Raw genomic sequence first — 20,208 nt, forward strand, 5'->3', positions numbered from 1 at the left:
AGAATAAATGGACAGCAGAAAAGAAGGGGAATGGCAAGTATAGAACAAGACAGAAGTGAAATCATCTGAAAAGTTCAGAACAAGAAAGAGGCTCAATTCTTGTGTCTCAAAGAGAGGGAGTTCAGGGAGAGAAGGAAATTCATCTTTATTTTCCTCTCATGAAATGTTACATCGGTATAGCTTAATTTCAGAGCTGTGGAGACTAAAGAGCAAGTAACATTCTATTCTTGACCATTCTATTCTTGACACATAAATCTAAAGAGCATCTTCCTAGTCACATTAACTATTCAAGCAATATATCTGATGTTGAAACAATATTCCCTTCTCAAGTTTTAAGAATGAAGGGGTAGTTATCATTTTTGTTCTTTTACTTCTTCAAAGCCTAGATTACAGCTGAACGATAGGATTTAATCAGATTTTGCCTTATATTTTCATAGAGATCCTCTACACAAAACACTGACAGAAATATTGCATCATTCATAATGTTAGTCAGAATTCATTATTTAGATACACATTTTAAGTAGAAGACAAAAAAAAAAAAGACTTTTAACACCTCTTTTCCTCCTTTTCATTGAAGAACAAATCCAGAATTATGATACATATCACTGCAATGTAAACGTTTTGGTCTTTCTGGCCTCAAAATAAAAAGCATTTTGTGTACTGCACTGAATCAGCATCAACCTAAACCTCTTAGTATTTCATATACATTTTAAAATACATTTTACGCAAATAAACGAAAAAAAATCAGATCTATTCATGCATCTTACTTGGAATACGCCATTGGGGTTGACTGTGATCATGGTACATATCCCACGGAATGCTGAGTCCTTTTCCTCATTGTCTCTTATGTTCCGGAGAGAGGTGCACCTAGTAAGTTAGAGAAAATCTTAGCTAGTTTTATCCCGCTTTCACTCCATCAAGTCAGATCTAGATGAACGTATTTGATGGAATAAGCCACACAGATAAAATGATTTGAAATACTATTGTGAACAGTTAGGAAAACAGTTATTGCAGTGTTTACTAGCATATTCCCATTATCTACCATCTTCAGAACCTTGTTGTTCTGTTGCACCATTTATAAAGTGTGACCTCTATTCCATTAAATACAAAAGAAACACGTATCTGAAATATTTATAGTAACTGTCATTATTAGAAGCAGAACATATAATACTATCACAGTATGAATTATGTCAGATACCACTTACAGAACAGTTATTTAACTTTTACAGCAGCAAGCAAGCTATTTTATACATAAAACAGGTCTATAAACATATATTCCTTACAGCATTTGAAGCCTCGGACTGATTTTTTTTAAGTAAAGTAATGCACAGTTTAAATTTTACAGTATTGGCATGCATTGTAGTATCATTCTGGTGGACTTTAAAACGCTCTCTCATAGTCAAGCTTTAACACAGCAAGCATGTGACAATCTTATCCCATGCATAAATTAGTCGTTAGCCACAACATAAAAAAAATATGTACATGACGGTGCTACTAAAAACTCACAAACCTGATAGGACAAGATTAGTCACATGGTTGGCAATGATTAAGGATTGAGATTTTGTAACCAACTGAAAATATATCTAAAAGTGAGATAGAGAGAAGAAAGAAAGAAAGAGAGTGAAGAAAAATGAATTAAAAAAAAAAAGATTGAATAATACACACCAGGGTCTTATAAACTGCTGTAGCATGGGGGCCACCTCTTGAGGACAAACGTAACCAAGACGACCAATTGTTATTGCTAAGGTAACGCAATCACGGTTATACACCACCAAACGCCAACCAAGACATGAGCAAATGAGGGGGGAGGAGAAAAAATAAAGAAAAAACAACAAATAACTCAGAAACAGAAACCAACAGAATCTGTGTATGATAATAAACATAAGATTTCACCAGTGCTGTTTATTACCACCCCCTAAATAAGAGGCAGCAACATATATGGTATACTTTCCAGGGTAAAAGAAAAATTAAAGAAGTAAATGAGAGAACACCAAAAACACAATTTAAAAACAAAAGGCTTTCCGATGTATGCAGTAATTCTGCCCTCTTCTCTTACTTTACGTTAAATTTACCTACCATGCACTACTGAGATTGTATTCAAATGTACCATTATGGATTCTCTTAATAAAAAAGAATTTTCAGCTTTATTATAAAGTATCCCAAACATTTTTTCAGTATTTAGAATTCAAGTTTTTAATATGCTTATCTATGACTAATATCGTTAGAAGTATGTTTACATTAAATATACTGTGATCTGTCTATGAATGCTAAATAGATGAAAATTCTTTAAGAAAACAAAAAAATTGTTCTCTTTATAATCTTTTAGATAATTTAAAGTGGTTGCTAGAGCAACTAACGGCAAAGTTAATTCTTTTCACAACAGTCTTCATCATAACAGCCATATAATAATCTGACTTCTGATGCAAAGGCATAAATACAAAATTGCTTCTTCGCATGATTTGGTATTTCAGTCCTTTACGAAGGGACAGACTGAAAAAAATATTTTATAACTGTGTTTTAATGGTGTTTGCTCAACTCACAAAAGATTAATCTTTAGAAAAAGGAGAGGGTGGGGAATAATGTATCAGGATTACTTGAAGCAAAATACATGAATAATACTAAAATCCAGCAGATTTATATGAAGCAGAGAAAGGAAACCTATGTTCAAGGGACATACTATGCAACACTCTAATTAAACAGGCAATTGTGAACAGTTTCATGAAACATGCAATAAAGCAGATGATGCTTTCTCCAATAAAAGTTTGGTGTAGGATATACAAGTAGTACGAATTTTAACAATTCCACAAACCTGCTGCTCACTTCAATATACTACTTCAATACACAGGATCTAAAATTTTCAGCAGATCTAACTCATTAAAATGTATTTTAATTGCTTTTCAAGTACAAGTTTCAAGTTAAAATACACTTAAGTTTTATCCATAAGTTTTCACAGCTACAGTTTGTACAAGGAATAGAAACTTCTGTCAAAGATTAAGTTTTGACACGTACTCACTTTGAATACCACTGCTTTTACTTAAAATAGTCTCCTATTTCTATAAAAGTGTGCTCATGGCTCATTACATAGCAAGCTAAAGCAGAAAACAGTAATACACTTGCTCGTACCAGTGATATGCAGCACAATATCCCACAACAAACTTATAATAAGTACACCACACTCAACATTTATCTGCAGTTATGCATCCACATTTAAAGTAACTATTAAGAGAATAAAGAAAGTGTCAGTGTTCGGATGCTTCCAAAAATTCCACAACAGTGATAGAAGCAAAAGTTTAAGCATTGGATGCCTCCCAGTTACAGGTATTACACATCCATCAGTGAAGAGGAAAAGGGCCAGGAGTGTGGGGAGAAGGAATCTATGCTGACGTACTATTTCATGGTCTATTTGAAAACAAGTACATATTTGCTCCAAAATTATCTTTTCAAAAGGCAGTATTTATTTTATCCCACAACTACGAAGTTTTCCTTTAAGTTCACCTTCCATACTAAACTGAGAATAGTAGGAGAGATGTAGCTAAAGCACAGCTTTTACATTAAGAGAACACTGGAGGAGAAATACACATTGAAAATCTGTTGCCAATTTACTTCATGCTAAGCATAAAACAAAATTGCATAATTTTCAATCATGTCATGTTATAATGATTAAGCTAATATCTTCTTACAGAACAATAAATTTTCAGACAAAAAAAAAGGATTCTCAATTAGTAAATGAGAAACCTGTCAGATTATTAATAAAATTCTGTTTGAAGTATGGAAGGTGTTCATCCTACCAGAACGTGCACTCTATAAATGCAAAAGAAACAAGCCTCAGAAGTTCCAGCACAGTTGGGAACTCTTTCCAGTTTGGAAGGCATAGCTATTGGCCAGAACACAAATCATGTGTGCCAATTTTAGGCTTGCTTTCAGAATTACTTGTTTATTTATTGTGACTAGGTAATAAAAGTTGTACATGACTTCAGGTATGTTGGAGTAAAAATGCCATCACAGATCTATTTTAATAGACAAATACACAAATCAGTATTTAAAAAAAAAAAGTGTTATTTTTTGGTTTTTGGGTTTTTGTTTTAAATTCAAATAATGTATTATTTGTTTTATATACACCGATCATATTCGTTTCAAACACTAGAGATAAACATACACAGTGCACATGTGTAATGACTTGCATATATTTAAATAAGGCTAATATTAGGTTATAAGTGTTACTGTATATATAATGTTATATGTAATTCACACATAACACTGGAAGAATACTTAAAAAAAAATCAAATAGATGACAGTTACACTCAGTGTTATAGAGGTGAGAAAGCAACAACTTTAAGAATCCAGATATACAATAGAAAATTTAATGCAAGACTGAGACTTGTAAGAGCTTTTGCAAAACAGAGTTGTTTTTGCTTAAAAAAGTCAAATACATTGCAATACAATCAGTTCTGGTTATTCCCCTATGTAATTTTTAAAATAAAAATCTGTAATTCCTTCAGCACAAATGCTTCAGTTTTTGGGTACCTGTGTTCTCTAACAATGTCTTTGGTGTGTTGGGTCTGTTAATTATTTCTACAAGCTGGTGCAACACCATTGGAATATAAGGCTGCATCTCTATACCTGAAATAGTCAAAAAGAAATATTTAGAAGAAAATGATTGTTAATATATATAATCTAAGTAGATTTGATACATTGAATTTATTATCAATGACAAATCTCAACCTTAATTTAAGTTTTAACATGAAAGTATCAGTAAAAGCTGAAAACAAACAAAATCAAAACGGACTAACCATTCTAAATGTGCAAAGATTCAAAAGAAAAAAAAAAAAAGCTTACCCATCTGAATGGAGATTTCTCCAATTGCCCAGGTAGCATTGTTACACACAGAAATGAATTCAGGGTTTAGGTTGGTTCCCAAAATGGGCATGAAATCAGCTAAAACGAACATTAAAAAAAAAAAAAAAAGTTTTTTTTTTAAAAATCATTTGAGCCTACTTAAATACTTGGAAAATGTTACACATGTATTAATGACAGCTGCATTTCTGCTATATATCAGATAAACTTGGATTTTAGAATCCAAGTAGATCAACAAATCTTTTCAGACTATGATTCTAACATGCTTCTAATAGGCTTTATCTTTATGCAACTCTATAAACCCTTTTTCTCCCCTTCCCTAACTGGAGTAGAGGGGATAAAGCAAAACCAACCCAATAACAAGCACTTGTAGTTTTATAACATGGTTGAACAATCAATCCTTGAACCACTTGGATAATTACATATTCAAGCATGCTAATAACAAAAGAACCCAGAAGGCAATCACATCTATCATTATAACATCTGCTACTCGAACTTCGCATTCCCAAGGCTATCAAAGCATACATTTGGCAAAGTGCGTATCAAGAACATTTGAAGGACGAGATAGCGAATATCGTGGAAGCATATAATTGATGTTACATTCCTACTGAACACAAAACAAAACAAACACCAAGAACAAACAATGCCCAAGCCAAAACATGCCTTCTAGCCAAATTCTCCACTTTCACTACAGATCACAGTATCATAGAATGGCTTGGGTCGGAAGGGACCTCAAGGATCAAGTTCCAACCCCCCTTCCGCAGGCAGCGTTGCCAACTGCTAGATCAAGTACTAGATCAGGCTCCTAGGCCTCCAGGGTGAGAGAGAGAGAGACAGTGCACCCACAACCTCTCTTGGCAGCCTGTTCCAACACCTCATTGGTCTCTCAATGAAAAATGTACCCCTGACTTCTAACCTAGATCTCCCCTCCTTTAGTGTAAAACCATTTTCTCTCATCCTATCACTATCTACTTGTGCAAAAAGTTGATTATCCTCCTGTTTATAATCACCTCCTAAGTACTGGAAGGCTGTAATGAGATCTCTTCTGCTTTCTCTTTTCCAGGCTGAACAATCCCAGCTCTTTAAATATGTCTTCATAGGAGATGTTCTCCAGCCCTCTAATCATCCCTGTGACCCTCCTTTGGACTCTGCAAAAGCCTCACATCCTTTTTTTGCTGGGGATGCAATATTCAAGAGGGGCATCACAATGGCAGAGATGGACAATCACTTCCCTCACCCTGATGGCCAGCCCTCTTCAGATGCAGCCCAGGATATCATCAGCATTCCAAGCTGCAAGCACACACTGCTGGCTCATATTAAGTTATTCCTCTACCAGGATGCCTAAGTTCTTCTCAGCAAGACTACTCTCAAAGAGTTCTCCCAGTTTGTATACATATATGGGATTACTTCAATACACGTGCAAAACTTTGCACTTTCTTTTGATGAACTTCTCTAGGTTCACATGGGCCCAACTTTTCAATTTATCAAGGTCTTTCTGGATGGCATCCCTTCTACCATACCATCTACACCACTTAGCTTAATGTCATCAACAAATCTGCTGAGGGTACACTCAATCCTATTCTGTATGTCACTGATAAAAATGTTAAAGAGTACCGATCCCAAGACAGACTTCTGAGGGACATGGCTCATCACCAGCCTCCATCTGGACATGGAGCCATTGACCATAACCCTCTGGATGCAAACTTCCAGCCAATTCAATATCCACCAAATAGTCCACCCTTCAAATCTATCTCTCTCCAACTTAGAGATAATAACGCGGTGAGAAATCACGTCAAAAACCTCGCAGGAGTCCATGTAGATGCCTTCCCTTTGTCCACTGATGCCATCATTCCATCACAGAAGGTCACTACATTGGTCAGGTACAATCTTCCCTTGGTGAAGCCCTGCTGGCTGTCTCAGATCACACGCTCATCCATCATGTGCTTTAACATGTCTTCCTGGAGGATCTGTTCCATGACTTTCCCAGAAACAGAGGTGAGGCTCCCGCCCCATAGATCTCTTGGTCCTCCTTCCTCCCTTTCTTATAAATGGGAGTGATGTTGCCCTTGTTCTGGCCACCTGACAGCCAGAGATTTTCATATATGAAGGAGAGCAGTTTGGCAATCACATCAGACAGTTCCACATCAGAACCATGGAATGCATGTCATCTGGCCCCATGGACTTCAGCCTCATGAAGTGGTCTCTGACTTGCTCTGTCCTCATGCTGGGGGGTAAGTTGCTCTCCCAGTTTCCATCAAGCAGTTCAGAGATGTGAGAAACATGAGAATTCTGGCTTCCAGTGAAGACTGAGACAAAGAGCTCATTAAGTACTTCAGCCTTCTCCATATCTGTGTAGCCAGTTCTTTCTCATTTATCAAAGGAGGTACACTGTCTTTGGCCTGTCTCTTCTGCCAAATGTACCTACAAAACCCCTTCTTGTTGTTTTTAATGTCCCTCTCCAAGATCCGTTCCATCTGTGCCTTTGTTTTCCTGACCTCATCTCTATACGTCCAGACAACATTCCTGTATTTTTCTGAGATGACACAACCTAGTTTCCCAAGAGATCTTGTCCAAAAATTCCTCAAAGAGCCTGAAGTCCCACCCCTTGAAGTTCAGTCCTGACTCCACTCTGCCAGGCTCACATTCCTCAAGATCATGAACTTGACCAGGACATGGTCTCTGCAGTCCAGGCTTCCTTCAATCCTAATCTCTTTAACAATTCCTTCCACACTGCTAAACTTCACCTCTGGTGGGACTGTCCAACACTGGATTGCTTGCAGCTTTCTGTGGTGTTTTCCCAGCAGATATCTGGCTGGTTGAAATCTCCCATTAGGACAAGATCCTGTGATCATAACACCTCTTAAAGCTGAAGCAAAAAGGCCTCATCAATAGGCTCCCCCTAGATTAGGCAGCCTGTATTAGACTGTACTAGATATCCTTTTTTGGTTCAATGCCTTATTTTAACCTACAGAACCTCTCATTCTGTTCCTGACTCTTTCTCAGAGGGAGCTCCTTGCAGTCTATAACACAGTCTTCTTAACATAGAGGACAACTACCCCACTTCTGCTACCTTGTCCATCCCTTCTACAAAGCTCATTGTCCTCAGTGGTAGTATTCTAGTCAAGTGAGTCATCCTGCCGTGTTTCTGTGATAGCAATAAGATCATAATTTTCCACCAAATGCAGTTTCCTAGCTTCTCCTGTTTATTTTCTACACTGCACGCACTGGTATAGAAGCACTTCAGCTCAGCTTTCAGATGCATTATTTTCTAGAGAAGTACTCCCACTAATTTCCAGGACAAATCTGAGGTTTTCCCCTGCTGCTTCTTAAAGTGACTGTGCTCCCTATCTCTCTGTCATTCTGCAGCAGAGACCCTTCCCCCAGTAGCTCTAGTTTAAAGCCCTGGTGATGAGCTAGCCAGTTTGGTGCCCAATATATATAGTATATCTATCTATAATTTTAATGTAGAGTCTGGTTAAAAAAGAGAAGTAAAAGGTACAAATTCAGAAATTTATCCAATGAAGCAACTGTTCTAATTAAGTTTAAGTAAATCTTTTTATATATTCCAGCAGAACAGACAGCTTTTACATTGTAAAAATCAAGCAGCAGAAGTAATTACTTACACTGTCTAAAAAAACCCATCTTTTAAACACTTAGTTTGAAGGAAAAAAAGCCACAGTCCCTTGCCGATAAAGAAATACGAAAATATACAACATGACAATGCAAGACATAGAAAAAAGGAGCTTAACAGTGGTTAAAGGAGCCTTTTATCAGTCTGTAAGATAATTATTTAGTGTGCAAAGGAAACATACCGATGCAAGGCTTCACATGCTGAAAACATGCCTTTGTCAGATCACCCAACAGTGCAAAAGAACTCTGTCGTACTTCAGGCATTTTATCCTAAAGAGAAAAAGAAGAAATATGACAATTCTTGAAGTGTTTCTAATCATCTTAAAGAAACTCCTTGGATAAACCAGTTTCTTATCTCACCTGCATGCATTGGTACATCAGTGTCAGGATATTGCTCCGAGCTACCAGCTGCTCAATGTTGCCTCCAAGACCTTCAGCTAAACCACTGAGTAAATCAAGAGCCACAATCATGAAGTCCTTATCTGGAGCCTCATATTGGTCTGGTTGAGCATTGTGCAACTGCAGCAAATAAACATGCATTTTCAAAATGAGAATTACATTTTCTCAGGGGTATGCAAAACTGTAAAAACAGTTTCAGAGATTCAGTGTTATACTACAGATGTCCCTGGCAACCCATAACTTTATATAGTTCATAGAAACATAGAATCATCTGAGTAGGAAAGGACCTTTAAAGGTCATCTAAAGTCCAACTCCCCTGCAATGAACAGGGACACCTATAGCTAAATCAGGCTGCTCAGAGCCCCATCCAGCCTGATCTTGAATGTCTCCAGGGATGGGACATCCACCACTCCTCTGAGCAATCTGTTCCACTCCCTCACCACCCTCACTGTAAAAGACTTTTTCCTTATTCCAATCTAAATCTCTCCTCCTTAAGTTTGAAACCATTTCTTCTTGTCCTATTGCACCAGATCCTCATAAAGAGTTTAACCCCTTCCTTCTTACAGCCCACTTTCACACACTGGAATGCCACTATCAGGTCTCCCCAGAGAGACCTGACAGTCTCCCTTCTCTTCTCTGGACTGAACAGCCTGTTCTCATTGGAGATGTGTCCCACCCCTTGAATCATCTTTGTGGCCCTCCTCTGGAGATGCTCTAACAGATCCGTGTCTCTCCTGTACTGCAGACTCCACAGCTAGATGCAGCACTCCAGGTGATGTCTCACCAGTGCAGAGCAGAGGGGCAGGATCACCTCCCTTGCTCTGCTGGCCACACTTCTTGTGATGTGGCCCAGGATGTGGTTTGCCTGCTGGACTGTGAGGGCACACTGTTGGCTCACATCCAACTTGTCCTTTTCAGTAAAGCTGTGTTCTATCCTTACATTCCCCAGCTTATACTTGACTTTGTTGAACTTCATGAGGTTCTCCTGCGCCCGCTACTTGAACCTATCTAGGCCATACATTGTTTTAATGAGTTACTCTGAAAACATTGGAATAGTAATAGAAAATTACCATGGCTTGTGCAAGGGTCTTCTGCACTAAATTTACACAACGCTGGTACACAGGTTCACAGTATGGAAGAAAGCCAGATTGCAAGGCAGTAGCAACTGACGACAGGCACTGAAATTAAAAGAAGGGAAAAAAAAAAAAAAGGGGAGAGAGGGAGGAAAGTCAGATCTATAACTTAAGTGAATGCACAAGCCAGAATGACTGTGGCAATTAGCTCAACCATAATTTTTTTTTTTTTTTTTTAAAGATAAGGAGATCCTCAGGGAAAATACATAAGACTGGTACAAAATAAATCTAAGTGGCTTCTGATACAAGCTTTACTGTAAGCCTTCACAGTTACACATTCTAGTAGGTAGTTTCTTGAGCAGAAAGCATAACTCATATAAGAAGCTGATATATGATATTCAAATTTTAACTTTTACCTCTAATAAAGGAAAGAGATCTTTATCTTCATCCTTCAACATGTTCCACTTGTGGATTAACGGGGGCATTAGCATCTGAATATATTCCTGTTCAGGATAAAAACGCATCAGCTGTTGAAATACTTAATTGCAAGCTGGTTTATTTCAAAGTCAGAACATTGATATATTAAAAATCATTTCTACTTTTGCAGCAAAAGAAAACTGATGTGCTGCAAACCAAACATTTTAATATGCACAAGTAGTTTAATACTAGAGTTTATAAATTACATTCTCAGATTTTTTTTTCACTGAGACATGTAATCATCTCTGAAGAGTGGATTTTTTCCTCCATGTTTGGTTTCAGTTTTGCAACTTTCCATAGCTGTCTAGGTTGTTACAAGCTTATAACTGCCTATGGATTTATTTACTTTTTTTTTTTTTTAAATCAGCACTGCAATTGCCACTTGCATTTCCCAATCATTTCACATTACCCTGCTGTTACAAATTACCCCATGTTCCTGAAACTTCATCCTCAAGCAACTAACCATACATTAAGAAAGTTATTTTCTGTCCATCTAGAAAGATAAACTTAGTCACTCTGCAATAAACTGATCTTCTTTGCCTCTGTTCGGTCACAACATCAAGCAAGGCATCCCTATGTCAGAGCTACTGCTCCCAGAAGATAGCTCAATAGCCAACAAGAACTGTCAGCTAACCCTACGTCCAAAACCACGACATTCAAAGTGACTGAAGAAAGCCCCACCATCACAAGAGCTCCCATTTATCTTCCTCTAGGCTATATGAAAAGGCCAAAGAGATCAAAAGAGAGGCCTTTTCGTGGTGGGATGTCTTGAACAGCAAGTAAAGTGCCATAGCAACAACTCAGATTGATTTATTCTAGTGGATCTATGTCACATGAAGCGCTACAGAGAAATAAAACAAATTTTAACAGCCATCATAAGAAGATACATACAATATGTGACATCTACACATTCTACTAATAAATGTACGTTGAAGAAAAAACAGCAAAATGCTCCATACTAGAGTACTGGCCTTTGCATTATCTGTATTTTTTTTTTATTTGTAAGTTGCATATCTGTTCCACTCTCATACAATTTCTATTGACGATATGCTCCACTACAAAGGAAGATGCACAGAGCATCTGAAAGTAGTTTAAAAAAAAAGAAACTGGTCATTAGAAATTAGCATACATTCCAGCAATTCCTCTTAAATCTGACTTAATATTTATATTGGTACACATATCTCTAAGCTGAAAAAATCTGAAAATAAAGTAATCATGACAAGAAGCACATTACAGAAGCCAGTATACTTAGATCCATTGTTACAAAATTTAAAGTATTTGCCCAGCGGGTAAAGTACATGCAGTTTATGTATTTTTCATACAAACATTTAGTACCATCAAAACCTACAAGGAAAGGTCAGTGTTTCTGTTTGCAGTGTGTAAAAACACAGTACAGATGTATGATGAGTATTTTTATAGAATGTAAGGTATACTCACTGGTTTATTTAGATGATGGCCTACAGAATCTGCTAGAGTTCCTATAGCATCATAAAGAATAAGCAAGTTTTTATGCTGGTATTTACTAAATGCGAAGACCAAAGTGTCAAGTATATATGCAAGATAAGGAACAAGCTCTGTACAAGCCTCCTCTTCTAGAGTAGCAAAGGCACTGAGGGACAAGAACAAAAACCAAAAACCATGTTAGTCAGTACCTTTGGGAAAAAAAAAAAAATCTACACCAAAAACAACAGAACCCCAAACACCCCACATTCTCCATTTCTTTTTAACATAAAACTTTATTCATCCTAGGTATGTTTTCAGAATTGTTAAGACTGAGATTACTGCAGTAATACTGTGATTGAATACATAAGGATCTTGTATTATGATGAACAAAATTCAAATAATTGCTGTAAAAACTATAATGTATACACATAAAGCCTACTGTGCTGCCAAAAGCATTACTGTATACAAGTTACAGTGTTTTAACTTAAATAGTAGGAGTATAAATCTAATACTGGCTAAATACACACCAAAAAAATCAGGTGCATCATTGTTTTCAATATTTCCATTTTAGCTCTACTGAAAGGAGACATACTTTTGCTTCTTCTAACAGTTTCCACTGCATATTACATCATTCATAAACTTTCCATAAGGGCATTGAACAAGTGCAGCACAGCTGTATTTAACTACACACACATTTCAACCATGGTTTTAGACAAGGCGCGCAGGAATCTGGAAAGGTTTTTCTTTGTTTCATTCTGCTTTTTTTTTTTTTTCTTTCCCTTTTCTTTTCTTTTCTTTTCTTCCCCTCCCCAACCCAAGTAGAATTTGTAAGTAACTCTGATTCATGGGATCTGAAAATTTGCGAAGAAAGAACTGTTTTCATGTTCCTGTTTGTTCTGGAAGGAACAAAAGGTCATCACTGTAAAAGACAGGTGGATAGGAGCAGAAGTTAGAGCTGAGGAAATGTGCTAGCCAAATGTTTGAAAAGTTTTAGAGACAAAAATGAACTTGTGTTTAATATGCAAAACTTACTTAGTGTATTTCATTAAATTAATTATATCTATCTCAGACAACTCCTGAGCAAAGCTTAGTACAGGAACTCTAACCTCAGTGTTGACATACGCACTGCTGAAATCTAAAAAAACCCAAACAAATGAAGACCCAAACATCTAAAATGCACCCAACAACTCTCCAAGTTTTAGGCATGCAATCACAAGGAGATCTAATTCTACTTTGTGAAGAAGCCTTCTTTTCAGCCTGCTCTGTAAATTCTTGCCCCACACATACACTGACATAGATGAGCTTCGTGGACGTGTGCAATTCTCATTTCATTAACACTGCATCCTTTAACAAAGCTTAATTTTGTTTTCCTTCTAAAATATCAGACAGAGAACAAAATGTTATCTCACAGGACTTCCTTTCAAGAGAGAAAGGAACATCCCCTGTAACAGTAACTCAAATCTTTCGGTAATACCGAGACAGCTATAAACAATGTCATGTTAGGATAGTTTTCTACTGTTATCGGTATTGATCTTATTCCAAGGCATATAAAAAACAGATATCCAGCCAATGAAACTTCAAATAATGAAAATAAACAGGTGTCACACAGATGGTTGCTTTTACTGCAGCACGTTTTTTAGCTTGATGATTAATATACTCTGAAAACGAGCTGTACAAGGAAACACAAATAAACTTTTAAAATTTTATTACAATAATTTGTAAAGCTGAATCTACTCCAGTTTGAAAAAAATGCTAAAATGAGGTCATGCATTCAGCAGTAAAGCATTAAAAAATTTCCAATGAAGAAGCAATATCACTGACAGTGCTTCTAGGTTAAGGAAAGCTTTGGCTCACCTGCAGGCAGCTTCTTGTACTCTCTTGTTGCTATCCAGGATACGCTGTAGCAACTCAGTCATTAATGGCTTCAAGTATGTGTCTGGGGGTTGACTAACTACCCAGTGTGCATAGCGACTAAGAGTCCAGCATGTAATGGAGCGCACAAGAGCCTTTTTGTCAGAGAGGCACTGAATAAGGTGAGGGATCAGCTCTGGAAGATATGGAATCATACCCTGCATGCAGCCTGTGAGAGGAAAAAAAAAAAAAAAAAAAAGAGAAAAAAAACACACAATAAAAACCAGTTACTTCAGTACCAGAATTAATGAGAAATAAGACTTCCTAGAAAGGCCACTGTCATTCTCTTATTGCATAATAATACATTTTAACAACATGCAAAGCAAGTCTATCTAATTTATGTTAAGTTATAAGAGAAACCTTATCATAAACAACAGTTAAACCTCCCCAATTAAATTTATACGCGACTGTATTTCCGCTTCAGTGCTTCCCCAATTTCCAGAAATTCTGCTTTATTAAATGGAGTAAAGCAAGTACATAAAATGAGTTTATAAAGCTTCAATGTCCTAAGTCAGACTACTCAAGAGTGACCAAAACACCAAGTACAGAAAGATTTAACCTTGATAACAAATAATCACATCATTAAAAAGGATATTTTTTCAGCAATTTAATTTCCTTCTTCTGATCAGCAATAGCTGACCTTCATGTCATTAAGAACAATACATTATTAAGATTTATCAGAAGTACTAACTTTCACCTTGCTTGAAGTGGAATCAAAGCCAACAAAAAAGCTTTTCATGAACAAAGAAAATGTAGGCACTATGGGAAAAAGAAAGATAATGCAGGCAAACACAGACCCAAACATATTTCTTCCATCTGCCAAAAAGACAAAGATGCTGTAAACGCAGACAAAAGGCCAAAAAGCCTTAAGTACAGAGAAAATTAAGTTATCATATGTGAAACATAAAATGATCCACTAAAAGTGGCTCAGGGCATTAAAGTCAGAAGAATGGTCTTTTTCGTTTCTGAAAACAACAAATAAAATGTAAGGGTTGAGTTTATTAAAATTATTTTTACTTCTATTAAATCAAATTAGTACCTAATTAGTGACAAATAAATATATACTGAAGAGTTAAGAAAGTGGGAGTAAAAGAAAACTTAAGTTATTCAATCTTCCAAATTTAGAAAATTTAAATAACACCAGTCACCAACAAGTAGATGTAGAGATTAAGGAAACTAGATTATGAAGAACACTTACTTGTTTGCACAAGTAAACGTACCTAGAAGGAATCACAGACCTGCCTCAGAGCCAGACAATAAGTTTACTAAGTTTATATTCACTGTTGCCTTACCTTCAGCAATCGCTCCAAGAACAAGGATACCTGATTCCTTAACTACCCATTCGGGATGGAAGAGCAATTCCTTTAAAAGAGGCAAGATGTGTGGCAAAAGTTCATCACGAAATACATTGGCCAAAACATCTAGAGCAGCAGCAGAACATTTCCCTAAGGGGAAATAACAGCGTTAATCTCATTTGCAGTTAGCCAGTATAATTCTCATTTTAACTTTGAGCTGTCAGTGGAGTGTCAGGGCATTATTACAAAAAAAACAAAAGCACTTTAGTTTCATTACAATATATAGTGCGGCCCTTTCCTCTGGTATGAGGGTACAGCTTTTAGAAATCCAGTTTTGCAGCACTTACATACCCACTAAAAACACATATATTGCAGTGACATTGAAATGCTCACTGACAAAAACCACACCATCATAATGCAACATTCTATATACTACATAATTTCAGGACCGCATAACACTAAGGAAGCAGAAAGGTCTGAGATGTGAATGTAACAACTGGAGAAACTAGAGAGAAATTACCTAATAAATAAATAAATAACAGCATTTGATAAAAAAAAAAGAACAAAAACAACATGATCCATCTCTCAAGGCAACCAACATCAATCCCTACAGAACGAAAGCAACCTGCATGCCTCTGTTTTGAACTCCTGTATAAAAAAAAAAAATTCCTGTACACTCATACAAATAAGAGCACCTTGTGCTAAGTATATAATCTCTTACTTATAGAAAAAAAAAAAGCTCATAAAAGAAAAATCAAGAATGTCATAAAAATATGATTCAGAAATTATTGTTTTCTGCTGTAGTGTTGTCGTATCTAGAAAATAACACTAAAGCTATTTTATGAAGAATGGGTGTATTATGAAATTTATATTGTACTGTTTTGCTCATTATGATCTCAGTTCCTTACTAATCTGTCAGAAAAGTTCCAGAGGGAACAGAACTATATAGAAGATAGGCATCAGACAAAATATACAAAGCATATGGTAGTATGAAAAAATCCTAACCTAGATCTAAAAGCTACCGGGCCCATTTAGGACAGAGAAAAGTTTTAGATGGGATGTAATAGCTACCAGAACAGAGAATAAATATAAGACTTTCCTCTCTGCTTCTAGATGAAGTTCAAAATGTTTGCATGAAATAAAGGAACCCTCAACTTACAGCAGATCTCAACTGCAAAGCAATAATTAACAGCACAAACTCCCAACAAAGATCTGCACTTCCACCCATCAGGTAAGACTTTCGGCTTTTACTAGGGAAGAAGGGAACCAAAATAACGAGTCTTAATGGAAACCAGTGCTGCTAATAAGTCAGGCTGCACTGCTGACTCTTCTCTGTTAAAATTGGAAGTTAAACATAGAACACTACAAAGAAATAGGGGTCGATTCTGAATTTCAGATAATCCAAATTATCTCAAGTCCAGATGACACATGCCAATGAGGATTTCCCCAAATGTTCTGTTCTTCCACAACTTCATCTTAACTACAACTCTGGACCACAAGGTACTCTGTCAATTTCAGCTGTGCTTTTCATAGTTGAAGAATATCAGAAAATTTGTATTTAATAGTGCAATCTCTACTAACAACAGTGACAAAAACAGCATAACAAACCCAAAACTATCTATTTTTTAATAAGAAATTTTATGAAAAATGAGTTTATTTATATCCTTACTTTCTTTACAAGTAATAATAATTCTAAAAAATCAGACAAGCCTCAAAAACATTTCATGCCTAAGCTTCAAAGAACTTTTTTGTTTGTGATTAAAACTCTGGGCTTCGTAAGAAATACAAAACTCTATGCAGATATGTCTGAATCTCAAAACTGATGAAAAAGCTCTCTAATAGAATCATAGAATGGCTTGGGTTGGAAGGAACCTTTAACATCATCCAACTCCAACCCCCTGGCCATAGGAACAAACTTTTCTACAATGTATGTTTCATTATTGTAGTGAGAAGAACAAAACAGTAAGAGCACGATTTGAGAAGTTTTTGAACCAGAAGTGAGGCAGCCCATAAAATCAAGTATTTCATTTTTATGGCTACTCAGGAGTTGAATGAAGTAGCCAGAAATCACGTAATGAAGTTGTCAAAAAACCTACCTAGTGTGATTTCCTATTTATATAAGTAAATCTAAATTGCTGACTTTCTAGATTAAAAGAAGAATACATATTTTATCCAATTAATCCACTAAACTAATCTCTATTGTCCCCAAGAAATTGTATTTCCTCATTTTACTAGCCAACGTCTTCAGGTTCATAACTGAGAAATCTGCTCCTGGATAAGGAATAATCAGCTAGAGAATCTGTTCTTCCTTTTCAGGCAGTCAGGAGTAGAACCAACAAAGAGAAAAGAGTAGCAGCTATAAATTTATCTCATGTGGAATATAGTAAGAAGACAAATCCTTCCCTGCTCCAGCAGCTCCTCACTGCTATGTCTGCTCTTGATAGCTCATGCATTCTATTCTGGTCAGAAGCAAACTTTTTTCATATAAAAATAAATATTGGTAGTAACAATAATGCCATCTGAAATAACCTCCTGCTTCCCCACCCCCCAAAATACAGTATCACCCCAGTTATACCTACCCAAACCACTAATTAAATCAGAATTTATTTTCCTCCTGCTCAAAAGCAAAGCCCCTGTATTTCCATACACAAGATCTTTTTCCTGCAGTTCTCATATTGTACAATTAACTGTATTTTAACACATTTTACACATCACTTTGACATACTTAAATTCCAGTCAGAAATAGCATCATCATCATCAATTTCATCATCATCATCATCACGATCTTCAATGCCATCTTCCTCGTGTTTCTGAGCTACTGTTCGTGAACGATGAAAACGAGGTCTTATGTCCTGTTCACTATCTGGAATAGCTTCATCTTCTTCAACATCTCCCTGTCATCAAAATGGTTTCATCAGTACAATTACGTTACTCAAGGAAGTTAAGAATGCATGGTAAATTTCAGTTCAAGATTTTGTAGCCATATGAAAGATTCACACCTCACTTGTGCTGCCTGGCTAACTAAAAATGCCATTGTTCCTGCACTCTCCTGCAATGTTTAACTGAAAAATTACAGAAAAACATAAATAAGGTAAACTCATGTAAAAGTATTAAGTATCTTTCTTATTAAGAAGCTGCAACTGAAAGGAATGAATTAGAAGGCACAGAGACATACTCTAAAATGCTGGGATAGAAAAAGCTCTAATTCAACCTAGAAGGGTATTAGAACTGATGCTGAAATTTTTTTTTTAAATTATTTATTTTTTTAAATGTTTCCTTGCAGGAACGGGTCATGGGTAACAGTATCTCAGCACCCAAACTGGATGAGAGCAGACAAGAGCAAATCTGGAAAACCCACTGATTACTTTCTAGCAAACCCAGTAATGACAGCATTTAGCATTTGGAGCAGTCCCTACATCATCTTGCCCCAGAGATCTAATTCTCCACTGAATAGATGGCAGACCAGATTTGGCCTATCAATCAAATCATTCTGATTCACAGCTCAGAAGTTAGCAAGGTATTTCCATAGAATGAAAGAAATTGATGCTCACCTTCAGCAAAATAATATCTATCTCCGAATATTTCATACCATTCACCAGCACAGGTATCAGCCTACAAAGGGATATTGATATACATCATAACAATGCTTTAATTAAAAAAAAAAAAAAAAGATTTTCAATTACCTGAGCCTTAACTTTGGTTGCAACTCCTCACAAAAGAAACAGAAATCCAAAAACCCAGAAACCTGATACAAATTCAAGCTCCATTTCATGCTCATCAGTATTTATACTCTGAAATAGTACTAACTCCACCTCCCAAACTTTCTAACAAGTGGGCTTCTCACCTTAAAAACAGGACATTGTTGTTTCATAAAATGAAACAGAACTTCTGAAAGGTGCTTTAAAATAAGTCTAAAGCAGTTCAAAACTCCCATAATATGGTATCACCAATAGTCTGTGAACCCCACCTTGCTAAGTCCAGAAGATGGAAGGCTACATTGAACCCTCTTAACATAGGTTAAAAAAAAAACACAAAGCCAACCAAACCAAACATGTATGAAAAGCTAATACAAGCTTGTAATACTGCACCAGCACCCATCCACATATGATCTGCAACTGAGAAGTATTCATCCTGAAGGTAATTAGGACAGTAGAATATTCATGCATCTCAGTGGCATGTTACCTTCTAATATTTTAGTGAAAGAGTAGTAAGCATTCTGATTAACACCAATTCACTGGCATTTCTGTAACATACTTCATGAAGTATGCAAAAATTATGTATTTTATAAGAAAGCCTACAGGAAAATGGAACAAGATATTATGTTTTATTAGATATATAAACAGATTTTTAAAAGAGCTTGTCCCACCCTTACTTTAATATGTTGGGGCTTTCTGTGGGCTTTTTTTTTTTTTCTTTTCCCTGAAATTAATTAACAGCATAGCTCCACATTTAAATGGGAGTAATAAGAAAAATTGCTTTCAACAAGCATGTTGAGATCATGAGAAATACGTTGGTCAGTCTGAAAGTAATACCTCCTATTTATTTCTATGGAAACTACAAGAGATAAAAAGAGTAACACTATTTGATAGAGCAAATTCTCACTACAAAACATGTACTTTTTCAACATCCACCACTACCTATGCATTTTCATTAGTGATGACCAAGAGCCTGCATGCTACACTCATAAAAATATCCCCCACTGTCGCCCTTGTTGAAATCCACCACCCACCACCTCTCTGCGCTCACATCCACTGTTTGGTGTCCAGAAACATTCAGCAAGCATCAGTGAATGTCAGTGGGTGACACTTCTTCCATGTCAGATGCCATTTTGTCAGACCATCCCTTTGCTGCCATTTGTCTTATGGCAACAAAATATAATGAAATATTGGGAATATTCAGCCCCTTACTGCCATACTACTAACATTCTGCTTCTGACACTATGGGCCAGCATAATAAAGTAGGAGGCATTATTTTCAGGCAGTCCTCATATACTAATAATTTCATCCATTTTTTTCCCAGAAATTTAGAAGATTCTTAAAGGAAAATAAAGCAAATATGTAGTATGAAGCTGCTGCAATGTTAGTGTTCATTTATGTCAGAAGAAATGTAACACTAGTCAACTTTTC

The 20,208-nt window shown here is 36.3% G+C and overlaps 1 protein-coding gene across 2 annotated transcripts in view; it reads right to left on the reverse strand.

Moving 5' to 3' along the window:
• TNPO1 (transportin 1) overlaps nucleotides 1-20,208 on the reverse strand; it is an 81,615-nt gene that overhangs the window by 10,445 nt on the left and 50,962 nt on the right. For both annotated transcript variants that reach the window (XM_085212590.1, XM_085212591.1), the window contains exons 10-22: nucleotides 18,634-18,694; nucleotides 17,808-17,976; nucleotides 15,080-15,232; nucleotides 13,731-13,956; nucleotides 11,871-12,042; nucleotides 10,373-10,459; nucleotides 9,954-10,061; nucleotides 8,845-9,003; nucleotides 8,667-8,754; nucleotides 4,837-4,935; nucleotides 4,525-4,620; nucleotides 1,666-1,741; nucleotides 768-867 (exon numbers count right to left, since the gene is read on the reverse strand). In XM_085212590.1, coding sequence (XP_085068716.1) covers nucleotides 768-867; nucleotides 1,666-1,741; nucleotides 4,525-4,620; nucleotides 4,837-4,935; nucleotides 8,667-8,754; nucleotides 8,845-9,003; nucleotides 9,954-10,061; nucleotides 10,373-10,459; nucleotides 11,871-12,042; nucleotides 13,731-13,956; nucleotides 15,080-15,232; nucleotides 17,808-17,976; nucleotides 18,634-18,694 — 1,594 coding nt within the window. The remainder of the gene's footprint in view (nucleotides 1-767; nucleotides 868-1,665; nucleotides 1,742-4,524; nucleotides 4,621-4,836; nucleotides 4,936-8,666; nucleotides 8,755-8,844; nucleotides 9,004-9,953; nucleotides 10,062-10,372; nucleotides 10,460-11,870; nucleotides 12,043-13,730; nucleotides 13,957-15,079; nucleotides 15,233-17,807; nucleotides 17,977-18,633; nucleotides 18,695-20,208) is intronic.

Source organism: Meleagris gallopavo, chromosome Z, assembly GCF_905368555.1.
Source record: "Meleagris gallopavo chromosome Z, MGAL_WU_HG_1.1, whole genome shotgun sequence".
Lineage (NCBI taxonomy): Eukaryota > Metazoa > Chordata > Aves > Galliformes > Phasianidae > Meleagris > Meleagris gallopavo.